Source organism: Ixodes scapularis, unplaced genomic scaffold (genome assembly GCF_016920785.2).
Source record: "Ixodes scapularis isolate PalLabHiFi unplaced genomic scaffold, ASM1692078v2 PGA_scaffold3__209_contigs__length_174095766, whole genome shotgun sequence".
In the NCBI taxonomy this organism is placed as follows: Eukaryota; Metazoa; Arthropoda; class Arachnida; order Ixodida; family Ixodidae; genus Ixodes; species Ixodes scapularis.
Genome location: NW_024609868.1, coordinates 65352076 through 65370400, shown reverse-complemented (window position 1 = coordinate 65370400; position 18325 = coordinate 65352076). Strand labels below are relative to the sequence as shown.

Here is an 18325-nt window from a genome sequence, read left to right as displayed (position 1 = left end):
CAATTCCTTAAAAAAAAGTTGCGGCGTTCATTTCTTGTTTTTTGTTTTGTTTTGCGAATCGAGGTAAACTATAAAACCCCATGCAAGATTAAGTTACGGGCGACCACCCGAGAATGCGACAGGGTTTTTGTGAAGGAGGTCCTGTGAGAATATCAAAACGGCGGCCTTCTTTCGGTCAGTTCCATATCTCATTGAGGGAATCGAAGGTTATACATTTCTCTGGAGATGGTATACAGTTCCGAGTTTTTTCGCAATACTCTTTCTCGAATCTGGGATGTTTACTATTTAATTAATTATTGTTAAAACATTGTCAATTACTTAACTTTTTAGCATTTGTAGTCTCAGTTTGTATGCCTTTGTGTCGCATCACCACGTGCTTTTTTTTTTTTTAATATCGCAACAGGAAGTTTAAGGGGGGAATATTTTCTTGGGAAAGGAAAGTAGAACGGCACATCTACGAACGAACAGTTTTTTTGTATTGATTTCTAACATATATATAAAGCACACTTCAAGTTGTTCAGTGAATGCCATCTCTCACTACACTGCTTGACAAAAGGGCACACAGTATCTTCACTCGCATACATCTAAAAAGACACGGCGTGACAATGCTGCGGTCTTCTACATGTCTGCTCCATCCAGCGCTGGAGCGACAAATTCAAAGCTGTGGCGATCGTAGGCCCTGCAGTCGGCTTGGTGAATTTTTTGCATCGCATCTTGAGTGGCAGATTGAAGTAGGTGCCAACGATGTTCCTTGACTGTGATGTCGTCGGGCCGTGTGAAAATCTCTTCGCTCCGCTCCCGCATGTAGGCCTTGACCCCGAGCTTGAATTTAGAAAATAACTCTTCTATAGGATTAAAAAAGGGGCTGTAGGGAGGCAAGTACATTACAGTGTGCAGGTCAGACACTGCGGCATCTTTTGCCCTCCTGTGAGCTGGGGCATTGTCCATAATAATAACCGCCTCGCAGTCTGGCTCAGCGGCTGTGATAGCACGCGACACATCCTCTAGAAACTCATTAAATGTGAGCCAGGATACTCGATCTACCGTCTTCCACAGAAGCAAACCCTCGGCCGACATGCAGGCGATAATGTTAATATTCGGCCCTCTTGAGGCTGTTGTTTTTTGTACGGCCTCCGTACCACGCTTAGACCGTCCAAACTTGCGGGAACACCAAATGTTGAAGTTGGTTTCATCCACGTAAAACCTCAAAGTTTGGGGGCCGTCTTTTTCAAGCCAAGTGGCGAAGACCTTCCGTTTTTCTTTGACGTCTGCTCTGTTGCGGTCGGCCGGCTGCAAGGAAACTTGCTTCAGGCTGTATCCATGTCCGTCCAAAAGGCGGTCGATTGAAGACGTGCTAATCGCCAGCCCGGGCCGTTGTCGTTGAAGCTCACTTCTGAGTTGTTTCAGGGTGTAGGTTGGATGGTCGTCCACCAATTTCGTCAAAGAGGTCAGAACGTCAACATTAAATGTTGATTTTGACCCTCCCCGGGCCTTCGGGAGATCCCTGTCTGTTCGCACGATAGATCTGGCGGTTTTGATGTTGATTCCGAGTGTTCATGCGAGAGACGGCAGATCGCCACCGCGTCTTGAGCAATCAAGAAGCCTCGCTCGGTCTTGGGCAGAAACCATGGCATACTTTACGCGAACGTCATTGTGGCCTTTGTTGGGCCTACCACGTCGGCGACCAGACGAATCATTCATTTTCGAAGATTATTTCCACAATAAACATAGACGCAGAGGCTTCAATATGGTCGTGGTGCGGCGATACCTTTGACGAACCGCGTCGTCTGCTAACAGCTTCTGATATCCCGCGCGCAGGAAAACCAGAAACTTCAAGTGGGGAAACGAGAGACATTGTCACTAAAATGTGCAGAAAGTGAGTGTTAATCTTATTGCCTTAAGAAATTATTTAATATCATTTTCCTAAATACTAAGCAATGGTTAAGAAAATATTGTAATCGTTTTGTCTTCCCATTTGAAGCTTCGGGTTTTCTAGCGCGCGGGATATCCGAGGCTGTTAGCAGACGACGTGCTTCGGCAAACGTATCGCCACACCCCAGCAGCTTTGAATCCTCTGAAGTTGTCAACACAGTTATCAGTATAACAGTCAGACCGAATTAAAGTCCATCGTGTCAAAAGTACCTCGAAGTAATAAAAATAACAATAGTAATTAGATATGAGCTCGTGATAGATTAATTGGTTGTATATTTATTCGAAGTAATCAAACGTCACAAACATGAAGAGCCTGAAATAACCAGGCCCGATCTAAAATTGGCCGTCAAAATCAACGCTCCTGCACGTAGAAACAAACTTTCTGTCAAACTTGTATTGTACAGGTTGGTTTTATCTTGCAAAATTGCAAGGCGTAGCTTCCTTTCTTTAAAAAATGGGGCCAAAAAATTTTCCAGTGTCAACGCCGGACGGCAACACAGACGACCGAGTCGAGTGGCGGGCGCGTTTGGCATCCGTATTGATAAGTGGCGTCGTGAGCAGCGTCGGAGTAGCCGACCAGCGAAAGAAAGCAGACGACACGCAGATGAAATCCGTTGGCAGGAAAGGCACCGTCGTTTCGCAAACGCGTTCTTTTTTTTTCTTTTCAAGTTTCGTTTTAATTGTTTGCATTTGTTTTTAAAGCAAACGTACAAAACAAAAATATTATGTTCTTTTTAACAGCCCATGGACGTCGCGAGCAGTCTCGATAAGGAGGTAGTGCCATTTATGAACACGCCAGGACAAAATAATGTAGGTGTGCTGTACTGTGTTGCGTACCAAATACTTTAGGTGTTGCGTACCAAATACTTTAGGTGTTGCGTACTAATGCGAATAAATTGCTGGGGCACGTTTGGGGGGGGGGGGGGGGGGGGGGGGGGCGGCTTCCGACGTATTAGAGTTATATAAACAGGACTACTACGTCACATGGAAGAAGAATACTGGGCCGGTCATCTCGTTTCATTTCCTCCTCACTGGGTTTTTAAAATTATATGTTAGCCCAGGGGGTCATGCTGTAATCTGGAGTTGTAGTCCAGGCTGCCAGAAAAGTATCGGACGTGGCCGGCCCTACTCGTACCCCTCGCCATGTCTAGACAAGTCCTTACGGCCGCTGGAGGTCCGTGGCTCAACGGGGGCTCTAACGAAGATTAAAGGGATACTACAACAAAATTTCGGCGATCATTTTTTGGTCTATATGTGTTCAAAAGAGCAGTATCACATGGAACATACCAATATCTTGTTAAAAAAGTCTCCAAAAAGAATTTTAAAACAAATAAACGATTAGCAAAGATCACCTGGTGGATGTCGCTAACACCTCGTTTGTAATGCTCGTCTAGGAACCTTGACAGCTAGTGACGGAGGTTGTCTCGTCTCCGGCCACGACGAGAGAAGGGGGGAAGGAGGAACTCCCCTTTTCAGGAGAATCCCTTTTGTGTGTCGCAGAAGTCGCTATTGTCCCCCTAGAAGATTATAGAAGATTAACCCGTCACTCAAAATTCGTACAAAAGCAGCCGCTTCGGTGGCTGGAACGACTAGGCCATCCACTCGACGTCAGCCTCGCCGTAGCTTTGCTCGTCTTGAGACGACCTACGTCACGATTGTGTTGGATGTCACGTGCTCTAAGCTGGGCCTTCTCCGAGCGCTTGCCAGAGTGGGCCGTTTATAACGAAAAATACAGCCACCAGGATCAAAATGCAAACGTGCGATTGTCATTTACGGATATTGTGGATCATATTCAGCCTATTTTTGAACACGACGGGAATATTTCAAATTCCGTTGAAGTATCCCTTTAATGGGTGCATTGCAAGCGAGCGCTGAGTTTAGTTTTATGGAGTGCTGAGATGCTCTACTTCATCAACAGGGCAATCGAAATCGACACAATCACAATGGCACTCCTCTGGATGGCCAAAGAGGTCCCAAAATGCAACGTGCGCAGTATTGCATGCAAGAATTTTAAGAGGTTGTCTCTCGAGTCAATAGTAAATCAACATGTTTAACAGTACCGTAATATCCCGAGTCATCGCCCACCCCCCTACCGCCTGAAATTCATTAAAAAAGTGGGGTGGGCCATGTCTCGGTGGGTGAGCAAAAACACTTGAAAAAAAGCGGAAAATACCGCCTATTTTTCTTTGCGTATCTAGCGCTGCTGCACAAGAGATACATCAAACTCAAAACTCGATTTAGTTTCATTGTTTTATAGAAAAAAAATGCTCACGAAAGAATATTTTACTGTATCGAAGTCCGTTGCTTGCAAACACGCTAGAAACACCGCCGATCTGCATAAAGCGCGAACATTTGTTCCGTGAAAAAATGTCACCACTATGTTCTCCTAGTTAGTAAAAAAAAAAGGAAAGAAAAGTCTACAAGAAAATAGAAAAACCGACCAGGCGCAACGAGCGAGCGAGCGAGCGAGCGGACCAAAGATACGACCAAGAGCAACGCTGGGAAAGCGGGAAAGCCGGCAGTCGCGTTGGCAAATACTTTGGCGTCGGGCCAAGTCGGGCGCCTTGTCAATCGCAAGCTCTTGCGCAAATTTCTTGTTTGGTGCGTAGATACGTGCGTCCGTGCACGGCGGGCTATCAATGCACCGTTGGGCCGCTCTGCAAACGTCTGTGTGGGGCGTTCCAGCAAAGCTTTATTTACGCGTTGGCTTTGCCTAAAATATTGCACAACCGCGGTCGCGACGGGCGGGAAGAAGGAGCGGGTTCGCGGTGATCTTACTTCGGCGGAGACAGACTTTGACCTAACACTCCGCGGTTACGTTAACAAACTCTTATTTTGTTATCTCCATCGTTTTCTTTTCGCACGGATACACGACCACTTTGGAGTCGCTCACGGAGGAAATGCGTAAACAAAAAGAAGTGTCTTTCCCTCCTTCGTTTACTTTGTCACGGACGTCCTCCGACTGTAAGGTCCGCGGCCGCGTCATTCGGGTAGGATGAGTGTTCGCGGATCGCAGAGTCCGCGCTGGGGTATTTGAAGGGGTGGGCGATGACTCGGTGTTTTTTCGGAAATCGATATTGGCCCAAAAAATGGGGTGGGCGATGGCTCGGAGATGGGCGATGACTCGGGATATTACGGTAGTCATAATGCCAGTTCGGCTCACAATAAGCCAGTAGCTTGAATATTAGCACAAAGTAATCAATAGTCATCACAAGGTCCGTTAGGTCGAATTAAAGTTCAATGGGACAAACAAAACTCGAGGCAATCAATAGAGTAGTAATAGTGTGAGTCTTGCTCATAAAAACAATTGGTTTAATATATACCACATCAAAGTAACCAGAAGACCCCCGAATTGTGAAATAGGCCAAATTAAAGTCCTTTCGGCCATAGTGACTAAAAGTAGTAAAGAGTAAGCACAATGTCAATTAGGCAACTAATAAATCGATTCCTTGAAGACAATGTTCGAGTAACCAACCGTTATCACAAAGCCATTAGGCCGAATCAAGTCCATTGGGTCAAAAGTAACCCAAGGTAATAAAAATAGTAATTTGAATGTTAATTTAGCTCATATTAAATTCATTTGTGTTTCAATAATTCGAAGTAACCCAAAGTGTAACCAAAATATTAATTAGGCCAAATTAATTTCGACTACGGTCAATAGTAAGTCGAAGTAATTCAAAAAGTAATCATAATGTCAATTCAGCTTTTAATAAATTACATTGTTGAATATTAACTCAAACTAATTAAAATAGTAATCCCAATATCAATGAGGGCGAGTTAAAGTTATCTTCGTCTAAAGTGACTCCAAGTAATCAAGAGTAATAATAATGTGAATTGAGCTTACAAGCGATATATTTGTGATCAAAAGAGAATTCAGAATCTCAACAAACATCATAAATTTTCAATTGGTTGAATATTAACCCAGAGTAATCACAAGAGTCATCGCAATGTCAATTAGACTGAATTAAAGTCCATCGGATCAAAGATAATTCGACGTAATTAAAAGAGTAATATTAATCTCAATAGATATCATAATATATTAATTGGTAATATTATCACTCGAAGTAAAAGGGGTGCACCAAAATGTCGATCAGGTCGAATAAAGTCAATGTAGTAAATAGTAAAACCAATTAATAAAAACGTAATAATAGCGTCAATTGAGCGCATAATAAACCAGTTTATTAGAATAATAGCTCAAAGTAAACAAAAGATTGATCACAAAGTCAACTAAACCAACTTAAAGCACATTGGGTCAACAGTAACTCGGAGTGATCAAAAGAGTAATTTGAAGGTTAATTTGGCTCATAATAGATTAATTTGCGGTATACTAAATTGAAGTAATCCAATGAGTAACTGAATGTCAATTAAGCCAAATTAAAGTCTACTGGGTCAATAGTAACTCAAAGTAATAAAAAAGTAATCAGAATGTCACTTAGCTCATAATAAATTACATCTTTGAATATTAACTCGAACTAATAGACCGATCTCACCAGGCACGAGCCCTTGCATGCACGACCGTCTGCCTCCTGTGAACTAAAGTTATGGCAGCGTCACGCATGCGCTGAATGCCCAGTTAGATCGATCGAGTCATCAAAATGTAAATTTGGCCGAATTTGTGAAAAGTAAATGTAGCTAAAGTTAAAGAGTAATAATAATGGGAAGTGAGGTCATAGTATATGAGTTAGTTATATAATAACTCAAAGTAATGAAGGGAATCTGCAACATGTCATTTAGGCTGATATAAAGTCTAGTGAGCCAATAGTACTCGAAGTAATCGAAATACTGATCAAAACGTCGGTTGAACTCAAAACAAATCAGTTGTTTGATTAGATGAAAATAATTAACGTCATCAATATGTTAGTTTGGACAAATCAAAGTCCAAAAAAGTCATTATGATTTGACTTGTGCTCATAACAAATCAGTTAGTTTATTATTTGCCCAAAGTAATCACAAGGGTGGCCACGATGTGAATTAGGCCGAATAAAACTGCATTCGGAGAATAGTAAGTCAAAGTAATCAAAAGAGTGATCATGATGGTGTCCGAGCTGAGAATAAATCGCTTTTCGTATAAAAACTCGAAGTAATAAAGAGTGAGGAATATTTTAATTCGATTAAAATAAAGTCAAACGGGTCACTAACTCAAAGTAATCACCATGTCAATAAATTGATATTAACTCAGTTTTGTGACTAATATATCGGGTAAAGATAAAAATTTACCACTAAGTTAACTGGGTTAATTTAGTGTCAATTGTGGGATTAAGAACACGGAGTAATGAAAGGAGTAATCAAAGTCTTAGCAGAAGTTATATGGCGTCTCATTTTTCAATAATAAATCAAACTAATCGACTGAGTAATGAAAATGTTTGCTACTCTACATTTATTCGCGTCAATATACTATATATGTATACATAACCAAAAAATAAGCAGAATGTCAAAAGAGCTTCTACCAAATTATATTTTTCACAATAATTCGTCAAGGCAATTGAGAGAGTACTTAATAATGCTTGTTGAACGTTTATCATGCAGATTGTGTTATTAATAGGTCGAAATGATTAGAAGTGGAAGCCATACCTACACTAAACTTGAAATAATATCAGTGCGTCAATATTAGCGCGAAGTTATCAAAAAAGTCATCATATATTGCAATTGTACTTGTATCATCTGAATTGTATCATTGATAAGTCGACTAATAAGAAACGTGAAACAAAACGCCCATTAACCTAAATATATTTGAGTGCGCCGCAATAACTCGAGGTAACAAAAAAAAGTGAAAGCCGTTTACAACTCCCTGTAATGCCGAATCAGAGCGCAGCTCCTGAGGAGGAGCAGGAGGGGAAGGTGCGGAGTGGGGGCGTTGCCTTTCTTCCTCTCCTGCTCGCCACGCCGCCCATTTAGGGGAAAATTTTCTGCTAAATTTGGCGGGGAAATTTTTTCGCTAGATAAAGCGGGGAAATTTTTCCGCTAGCGGGGAAATTTTTCGCTAAATTTAGCAGGGAATTTTTCGGCTGCGGAGAAGCTTTTCCGCTAAATTTAGTGGGGAAATTTTCCGCTAAATTTAGCGAGGAAAATTTTCCGCTAAATTTAGCGGGGAACATTTTCCACTAAATTTAGCGGAAAATTTCCCCACTAGATTTAGCGGGGAAAATTTTTCGCTTAATGCAGCGGGGAAAATTTTCCACTAGATTTAGCGGCGAAATTTTTCCACTACAGGTAGCGGGGAAACATTTCCGCTAGATTTAGCGGGGAAAATTTTCCGCTAGTTTTAGCGGGGACATTTTTCCGCTGAACAGCAAGGAAAATTTCCCGCTAAATTTAGCGGGGACATTTTTCCGCTAAATTTAGCGGAGAAAATTTTACGCTAGATATAGCGGGGAAAAATTCCGCTAGGCTTCGCGGGGCAAATTTTCTGCTAAATCTTGCTGGGAAGATTTTCCGCTAGATTTAGCGGGGGAAATTTTCCGCTAAATATAGCGAGACAATTTTCCGCTAGATTTAGCGGAGAGAATTATCCGCTAAATCTAGCGGGACAAATGTTCTGCTAGATTTAGCAGGAAAAACATTCCGCTAGATATAGCGGAAAATTTTTTCGCTAGATTTAGCGGGGAAGCTTTTCCGCTAGACTTTGCGGCGCAAATTTTCCGATAAATCTAGCTGGGAAAATTTTCTGCTAGATTTAGCGGGGGAAATATTCTACTAAATGTAGCGGGGAATATTTTCCGCTAGATAGAGCGGGGAAAATTTTTCCGCTGAATTTAGCGGGGAAAATGTTCCGCAAGATTTAGCAGAAAAAATTTTCCGCTAAATTTAGTGGGAAAAATTTTCCGCCAGATTTAGCGGGAAAGCCTTTCCGCTAGACTTCGCGAGGCAAATTTTCCGATAAATCTAGCTGGGAATATTTTCCGCTAGATTTAGCGGGGAAAATTTTCCGCTGAATATAGCGGGGAAAATTTTCCGCTAGATTTAACAGAAAAAATTTTCCGCTAGACTTAGTGGGACAAACTTTCCGCTAAATCCAGCTGGGAAGATTTTCCGCTAAATTTAGCGGGGGAAATTTTCCGCTTAATATAGCGGGAAAAATTTTCCGCTAGATTTAGCGGGGAAAATTTTCCGCTAAATTTAGCGGGGAAAATGTTCCGCTAGATTTAGCAGTCAAAATTTTCCGCTAGATTTAGCGGGGAAAATTTTCCGCTAGATTTAGCGGGGAAGCTTTTCCGCTCGACTTTGCGGGGCAAATTTTCCAATAAATCTACCTGGGAAAATTTTCCGCCAGAGTTAGCGGGGAAAATTTTCCACTAAATATAGCGGGGAAAATTTTCCGCTAGATTTAGCGGGGAAATTTTCCGCTAAATCTAGCGGGGGAATTTGCCCATCATGCACCGCGTGATTACGCCGACGCCGCTTAAGCCGGAAACAGGTGCCTAAGAGCTGCGCTGTAAAGAGTAACCAACATATCAATTAAGCCTCGTCAATAGTGGGACTAGTAACTCAAAGTAACCACATTAGTGATCAAATTCTCAATTCCCCCCCAAAAATTCAAATTGTATAAACAATTATTATAAGTTACCAAATGTGTAAGCAAAACACGACCACTGAACACAATAAGTGCATATATATATTGTGGATTAAATTGACTGACCCCGAGATTAAATTGTGTGGCGCTTGGATTAAATTGTATGGCGCTTGGATTAAATTGACTGACCCCGGGATTAAATTGGTCGTCGCTTGGATTAAAATGAGCGGGAAAACCTGTAGTATGCGCCGCTCTTTCCACCGCTTGGTGGCGGGTATATCGGCGGGTCATTTCTTGTTTCCGTACTTCATGAACTGCATTCGTTTCTTTTTTTATCTAAAATACTGAACAAAAACTACTTTTATTAATAATTGAAACGGTTCGCACCACTTATATTTTGTATTTCGACTAAAAAGCTGCTTTGAGCGGCTCTGGCTTTGGCCCAGGACCAAAGACGTCACATTTTGCGCGCTTTCGGTACTGCGGGTCGCCCTCGTCAGTAGAGGAGGTTTCCGCGTCGTCCCGTTAAAATATGACGCACTGATATTCAGTTACTCTCTCCGTGCCCGCTGGCTTGCCCGAACCCCAAGAGACGTGGAAACCGCAAAAAAAGGTGGACGCTTAAATATGATTGCAGGGCCCCTTTAACAGATATCGGTAGAAAAGTCAACTAACGGAGTAGTCCATCCAACTCAAACTCGTCGTCGATGAGGAGGGGCATCGGGGGTGGCACGAAGGGCCTGTGGTTGATCCTCATGGGCATCACCCCGATGGGGTCTGGCATGCGGGGCAGCAGGCGCAGAGCACACTCCCGCTGCTCCTTACGCAGAAGGTGCTCACGCTTGTACTTCTGCAAAAAGGCATGGCCAGGGGCACTTCACGGTACCGCCTTGACAACGAGGAGTCTACAATGTGTCTTGGCAAGATGTGCAAGACGTCCACAGACATCTTAACAAAACATTAGACTTCTTAAAACATCTTGTAGCCATGCACCTTCTAGCTCAGCTACTGCACCATCCCCTTCGGGCAACAAAACATAACTTAGACTCTGTTTTGCGAAGATGATATACAGACACATATTGACTTGGCAGGACATTTTGTCAGGCTTCTTAAAACCATCTTCTACTCAGCTAATGCACCGTCTCTTTTAGGCTGTAAGACATCTTCAGAAATGTCTTATAGATCTCAGCAAGACATTTCATAAGGTTACTTGAACACATATACATGATGTCTACGATAAAACATAGTATAACATTGAGACATCTACAATGTGTCTTGGTGTTTGGCGTATGTAAGTCAGAAAACGGTTCAAGGTAGGTGTATACACCATTTCAACTTACGACCGACCGCAGTAGATGCTACGAGCCACCGTAGCCAATCCAAGTCAATCTGAGTTTTGTGTGACCTTGTAAAGAGAGTGCGGTGACATGCGGAAATGTGTATCACACATACCTCGGTAAAACTCACTCATGAGCACACTCATTCACCTCGCTCACCCTCACTGATCTGGCCTGAGGTGAGGGTGAAAGAGTCCGTAAGCCTCAAAAACTCGTGAGTTTGAGGTTGAGTGACGGGTATGAGCTCGGTGAGTTCATGAATTTGGCGAGGGGCATGAGTTATTGAGTTTGGTGAGTTCACGAGTTTGGTGAGGGACAAGAGTTTGTGAGGTCGGTGAATTCATGAATTTGGCGAGTTCATGGGTTCAGTGAGTTCATGATTTCGGTGAGGGGCGTGAGTTTGTGAGGTCGGCGAGTTCACAAGCTTGGTGAGCTCATGAATTTGGTGAGGGGCATGAGTTTACGAGGTCGGAGGGTTCATGAGTTTGGAGAGGCATGAGGTCCCTGAGGGGCCATGGGTTCAATGGGGGTTTGTGCATGACGTCGAGGAAGGGCGGGACATGTGACTTCTCCGTGCAAGTAAATAAGGTAACATTTTACGAGGCATAGAGTTGGTGGATTAGAATGTTCCAGTTTTAATTGGTATGTGTGGTGCCACAAAAAAGTAGACATGATAAAAATATTAAAAATAATATTTAATAGTATGGCATGCACAAAGTTCTTCAATCGTTCCATCTTCCAGAAAAAGAAAAAAAATACACCAGGCAGTTATTTTAGGAGAAATAATTTGTGTGAATGACGACAAATATAAAGACTAACCGTTCCAAAATAGTTCTACTTGACAACGAATTGCTGAGCAATTCGTTGTCCTACCATTAAGGAGAATTTTGCAATATCCTATGTAGAAACAAAGTACACACCCACAGTGGTGCATGTTTGAATATTAATATTTCACACCTGAATAAACTATGATGCAGATGCTCCCTTCATACTTGAACAATGTTGCCGTGAATTCTTGGAATGCTCAATGCACGCAGTAAAGAATACTTCTTCACGAGCCTCACAATGACGCACCCTTGTATCCCAACAAAGCAAAGCGTCCCTTCCTCAAGTGCTCGGTTAAAGCGTGGAAGGAGTCGAAGCGAAACAAACAAAAAGACAAAACATTCCTTCACTTGGCGATGTGATGGCTGGCGCCACAGCACCGGAACATGGCAGCGACCTTGGCGGGGTTGTAGAAGCCGTGCAACTCATGCACTACACGAGCGCTAGCACCGCAACTATGGTGAGGGCAAGAACTACTTATGAGTGAGTGAGATCGGTGAGTAAGCGATTTCATAAGTTTGATGAGGACCGCGAGTTTATGAGTTCAGTAAGGGGCCTGAGTTAATGAATTCAATGAGGGGAGTGAGTTCGGGGAGTTTATGAGTTCGTGAGTGAGGACTTCAAAGTGAGTGCGGCCGTGAGGGTAAGGGTGAGTGAGTTTTTAACTTTTTATTTTGAGCTAGCTGCGAGTGAGTGAGTTCAACCAAAAAGGCCGAGCTCTGGTATCTAGTGCTACGTTCAGAGAGCTGGATCGTCTGGGATGGCTCGTAGCTTCCGCTGCAGTCAAACGTAAGGTGAAACGGAGTATAGATATGCATAATGCAGCACTCGGCCTAGTCCAATTTTATTAGTTACTCAATTAACTAAATGTGTTGGCTTCATATAGGGCTGGCTACAGGAGTAGAGGTTTTTGTCCAGCACACTGGAAATTACAACAAAATGCACCACTCAAGGCTTTGCGAGACTGAAAGGTAACATTTCAAAGCAAGCAGGAATATGTGCAGCTGGCTATTTACTGTGGGTAACATTGAGCATTCATCGATCCTTCGAAGGAAACAAACTGAAAATAGTTGATTCAAGAGAGCCACCAGTCACACTTTCCCACTATCTCCAGGCTAAACCTCATACCGTTTCACTAAAATTCGGAAACTAACATCTCATGTGCAGGAAGAAAAAAAAAGCTAAGGTTTCTTGGGCATGTGCGTGTTATTGTATATACAGTATAGACCACTTACAACGTAACCGCTTATAGTGCAGGACCTGGTATAATGCGGCTTTTTTAAACCACCGGTTCGCCTCCCATAGAACTCCATGTAATTACATACCGCTTAAAATGCAGGCGCGCGATGGGAAATACCGGTTATAGTGCGGTTTCTGCAACAGCCCGGCAGCCGCGCCGACTGACCGGCGCAGCGAGCACGCTTCCCTGTGCGACACTAGATAACGGCGCGAGCCGCAAGCGGCACTCGCGGGGCAAGGAGGTTGCTCGAAGCAAGGAGAAGCGAAAAGAAAGGCTTCAGTTGCCATAGCGACGGAGGGACGCACGCAGGTGTCGTTCATGTGCGTGCGTCTCTCCGCTGCGTTTGGACATGTTGGAAACAACCGCAACGACAGACCAATCGCAGGTCGAGGAGAAGTGTTTGCGCGCGTTGCATGCCGGTCGCGGGCCGGCTGCTTCTATCCGCAAACATGGCGTCGGTTGTAATTGTCGACGTAGACGGCATGGTGGAAGCTCATCGTTCCGCGTAAAAGCGCTATCCTTGACTGTGAATTTTCGTTGTGTGTCGCCAGGGATGGGCAAAATACATGCAAATATGTATCGAAATACAAATACAAAATACTTCATCAAAAATGTGTTTAATTACAAATCTAATTACATTTCCAAAAAAGCATTTAAGTACAAGATGCAAATACAACCAAATGTATTTGGTCTCCTCCAAATACATTTCCAAATACATTCCTCAAAATTTGCGTCATCGACTTCAGGGCACCTGCAACGGGTTTCTAGGTATCTCATTTTAATTTTGCATCGCACACTCGGGAGTTAGTGTGCGAGGCCCTAGTAAAGTAATAGAAACATAATCACAAAAAAAAAAATGTAATCAGCTTGGACGTAATAGGTGAAAAAAGTACAGAGCTTCAAGTAGCTTTTTTTGTCGATTACATTTTAGTATAGGCCAACAAAGAACTGAGACGACCAAGACGCGCAGAACTAGCTAGAGAATTTTTTATCGTTGCAACTCGCACCAGTTACGAAAATCTGGACGACCCGCGCATTTAGAATGTTCCAGGAAAAAATATGGATGGAAATCAGGCTGGAAAGCATCACAAGTTGTCACAGGCACTTATATTTAGCCAGTCTGCCTGAGAACGTCGATTTCGTCACTATTCTTGCCCTGGACTAGCACCGTAATCACAAAGTCACTAAACAGTTGTGCTTGATTGAGAGACACTGCATTCGGTGCAGAACATAGTTTTCTTCCTGCTCTGGACAGTGCCTTTAAAATAAAGCCGGAGGAGAAAAAGAAAAAGTCCCATGGCCGACCGAATAAAGGATGGAGACTACTATATCTTACAACCACATGCATAAAAAAAAAAATTGTCGTGACAATAAATTTGAGGGATGTATTTTCGCCCGTAAAATTGTATTTAATTACAATTGTATTTGAAATACCCACATTTTAGTATTAAAATACACACATCAAATACATTACCCAATTTGTAATTAAATATGAATGCAAAATACACAAACTATTTGAAATACTGCCCATCCCTGTGTGTCACTATGATAACCCAGCACATACTAGAAGGGAAGATCCACCTACTCGTGCGCCGATGTCGTGGCAGCACTCTCAAGACGGCAAAAACGCCCGTGTCGTCGTGTTTGTTTACTTCGACTACAGTGGTGATTTCTAAGCGTTTGTGTTTTCGAACATCGCCCGGGTTTCTTATTTGGAGCAGTTCATGCCTGTGTTGAAGGTATTACTGGCGCGTACCATATAAAGGATGCGAATTTTCACGCGGTTTCATCACCGGAGAAAAGTGATTAGGGTTAGCAATCCTGAACTCTCGCAACGTCTGTCCACAACCCGCGACGCCGTTAAAAGGCTGCGCCAGGCAAAAGTCGCTAATTTCTTTCAAAATGTGTGACACACTTGAGAGAGAAGTGTACTAGTCTGGTGAAATAAAGACTTTCCTCAAACTAAGCTTTATTTTTCCTCTAACATAAAATAAATTCTTTTACAAAGGTAAGTTGTCTGATGGCATGTATTTTGGCCTGAAAAATTGATGTTTTGGTTATAGCGCGGTACCGCTTATAGTGCGGATTTTCGCGACTCCCGCGACGTACGTTATATGCAGTCTACACTGTACTGTAAATGACTTATTTTTCATGGGCTCAATATTTCACGATTTCGGTTAAAGCTGAAGTTTTGGAAAAATTCCCCGAGTTCTAATTTTCGCAACACGGTGGGATCTCAATATAGATTCCAATGTGTTTACATTTTATCGGACTTGTTCGCGGGACCTATTTTTCGCGAATAGTAGGCGATTCGTGAAATTTGCGAAAATTAGGTTCTTGCGAAAAATAAGTCGTTTATAGTATATAGTGTCGTAAAATGCTTTTATCTTGATGTCAGCACTTCCTGCCCTTTATTAAAAATGTAAAGAATGTATAAAAAGATATCGCCACTGAAATTTATTGCATAATTCGAGTTATAGGGGTATGCTAAAATATGATAAAAGGGTGTAAATGCCTGTGCATATGCTAACACTTGAAAAAAAATTTTTTTTTCAGCATATTGCACCTTAGCCAATGTTAGTATGTACTAGTAGAGATATATTTATCTCCCGAAAAATGTTTACTTGAGGAGAGATCAGTTTGCCCAGTTTCCACTCACCTCTTTCCAATCAGAGATGTTTTCTGTTGGCGAGATTTCCACTGCAGAAAGCGGCATTTGAGTGAGAAGACATTTGTCGCAAATCGCCAAGTTGTGGCGTAAGTTTCTCACCGGAAGGGTAGTTCTTGAAGAAAAGCTTGCGCCACAACACAGGGTGCGAGGCCAGGGAGAACAGGTCCACACTGACCCTCGACGCAGCAAGAAGGTCCCTGACATTCAGGTAGCCAAGGATCAGGAGCTGGCAAGGGAAGCGAGAATGATGAATAACTACGGCAAAATCATTGATCCTATCAATTTCAAAATATTCTTTTGGGAGCAGTTCTTAGCGATAAATAGACTTCTTCCAAAACCGACGCGCCCCATCGCGGTGAAATACCACGCGGTGCACTCTGGGAACTAGTTGGCCACTCAGTTTCGGTTTCGACTGAGCAGCTTCATTTCATGCTATCACGCCGCGACCAAACACGCTGCTTGCGTTTTCGATTATCTGACTTTTGACAAACGTACAATACACTCATTCTCGAGCGATACACACTGAAGACCGGGGCACTTTCCTTGGTTCCCGAAACACCGGATATTGTGCGTGCGTATGCGAACGCAGAAAGCCGTGGCTTAGTCACCTCACCCCACGAGGGCATGTTTGAGCTCAATTTCAATAATCCCGTTTAGTACCAGTGAGCTAGAACTGAAATTTGTTCATCTGGAGCCTTACACGTATTTTGTTTGCCAAAATTCCGTTCCTTGTTACTTCATTGGGTGAAAAGCAAGCCGCATCCTCACAGGGTATCAAAGGTGAGCCCAGCGTTTACGCACGAACTGTTAAAGAAACGCAACTTGATTCGACCTAGCTCACTACTGCACAAAAGTTACAATGATGTCTTCCTCGTGTCATCATATATCTCCAACTCAAATTTTATGCTGATAGAAGATTAACTTTTCGCAAACGCTGAGACCGGCTAGCTACGACGGAGGCCCTAACAAGCGTCCCCTGCTCCTCGCTAAGCCTTTTTGGACGAGTTTTTACTGACGCCCAAGATCTGTGCCTGAACGGTGTGTCTGAAATTATCTCGGCATACTCAGGCAGGAAGAAAACAAACACATAACAAATATTATGGCCATTAGCAACCGTCAAACGCGCTTTGAATTCGTTCGAGCACTTGTGTAAAGAACGTCGCACCGTATACGCCGGACGGGCATGAACCCCTATGCGGTGCGCATATAGGGGTTCATGCCCGTCCGGCGAACGGTGCGACATTCTTCACACAAGTGCTCGACTTTTGCTTTCTTAAAACGGTCTGTATGTGCGAATTCGCCTATATGATTGCAGGATAACTTTATGCGAATACGCGATGTTGAATATTAGTGGAATGCAAGCGGGTGGGGACTTCACTTCGTGCAGTGCTGCAGGTCAGTACAGATAAGAGATAAGAAATGTGTTGAAATTGAGCTTTTCAATGGCGCCTCCGAGTTTTACCTCGCATACTCAGGCATATTAAGAAAAACAGTAATTGTAAAAAGTAATATTTTGTCTATAGACGCACGAAACAAACAAACTTCCTGATCAACAACACTAATGTAAAGGCGCGAGCTCGATGAATGCAAACTTATTGGTTGCTACAGCTTGTTGATTCGTACACAAGCAAGATCCCCGAATTCGCAGCATCAAGATTCCCAGCTCTGGCTCGTCCACATACCTCGATTGGAACGCTAACAGGAAGGCCCAAGTACAAAAATACAACAAGCATGTGTTAAGACAAGCTATACGTCTCAGGCTTGTGCTAAAGCTTCGAGGTCTGGCCATTTAGGTTAGTTTAGAGACCACAAATGACGCTCTCGGCACCAGAAAACAATCTCTTGTCGACGTGTCGATCGAAACCGAAACCGTGCCACCTTCCTCCCTGGCCAACTAGTTCCCAGAGTGCAACGCGCGCAGTGTTGCATGCAGGGCTTTATGGAAGTAGTCTATAGGGCTTCCATTCATTTTAATTAATAAAAAAAACAAGATAGAAAAAATTGATGAAATGTTACAGCATTAATTATTAATAAAGGTATATATAGCATTTTATAGGGGCTTTCGCACCCACAATCGGATCTAGTTTCGGTGACATCACTATCTCACTTGACACTGTGAAGTCACTTCGCATTGTAACACAACATCAGGTAACACCATGACGCTACATTGACTGACGTGGCACTGTGACACTGCAACTGACATTATGTGACGCCGTGACGTGGCATTGCAACACTGATGTCACATGGCGTGTGGTTGCTTTATATATTCCCCTCGCAGAGTGCCCTTGAGCAGCCTCCTTACTTTGCCCACAAAAGGAGTGTGAAGAGACCCTATAAATGCTATGCATTTAGAATACCTCTGGGAAAATCTTTTTTATCTAGCATACTGTATGTACAGCCAAACCCGTTTATAACGAACAGCAGGAAACGCTACGATCAGTTCGATATAGCAAGTAGTTCGATATAGCAAAAGCCATTTACAAGGAACTTCCACGATGCGTTCGTTGTAAGGCGAGAGCTTCTCTTTCTCTCTCATCTCTTCACTTCCACCTTGTAACAAAACCCTAAAAATTTGTTTTTGTTTTTCTTTTTTGCATGCGTACAGAGTTTTTTTTTAGCTTATCTCCCCTTCTGAATCACTTCTCTTCGTAGGCAATTGCTTTGGGATGAAGTTTTTTTTTCTGTGCGTGCGTGCAGTGTTCTTTTTTTTTTAGCTTCTCCCCTTCTGAATTGCTTCTCTTTGTCAATTTTGTTCGTAACTTAAGCTTTTAAAACTTTCTTTTTTTTTTTTTTTTTTTTTTTTTGAGGGG

The 18325-nt window shown here is 42.9% G+C and overlaps 1 protein-coding gene across 2 annotated transcripts in view; it reads right to left on the bottom strand.

The window, feature by feature from the left end:
- Positions 1 to 18325, bottom strand: part of LOC115315831 (F-box only protein 7) — a 57001-nt gene that overhangs the window by 17725 nt on the left and 20951 nt on the right. The window contains exons 7-9 of one of the 2 annotated variants that reach the window (XM_040219693.3): positions 15615 to 15741; positions 15504 to 15544; positions 10091 to 10292 (exon numbers count right to left, since the gene is read on the bottom strand). In XM_040219693.3, coding sequence (XP_040075627.1) covers positions 10113 to 10292; positions 15504 to 15544; positions 15615 to 15741 — 348 coding nt within the window. In that variant the 3' untranslated portion in view covers positions 10091 to 10112. The remainder of the gene's footprint in view (positions 1 to 10090; positions 10293 to 15503; positions 15545 to 15614; positions 15742 to 18325) is intronic. The other variant, XM_040219692.3, reaches the window with a different exon arrangement.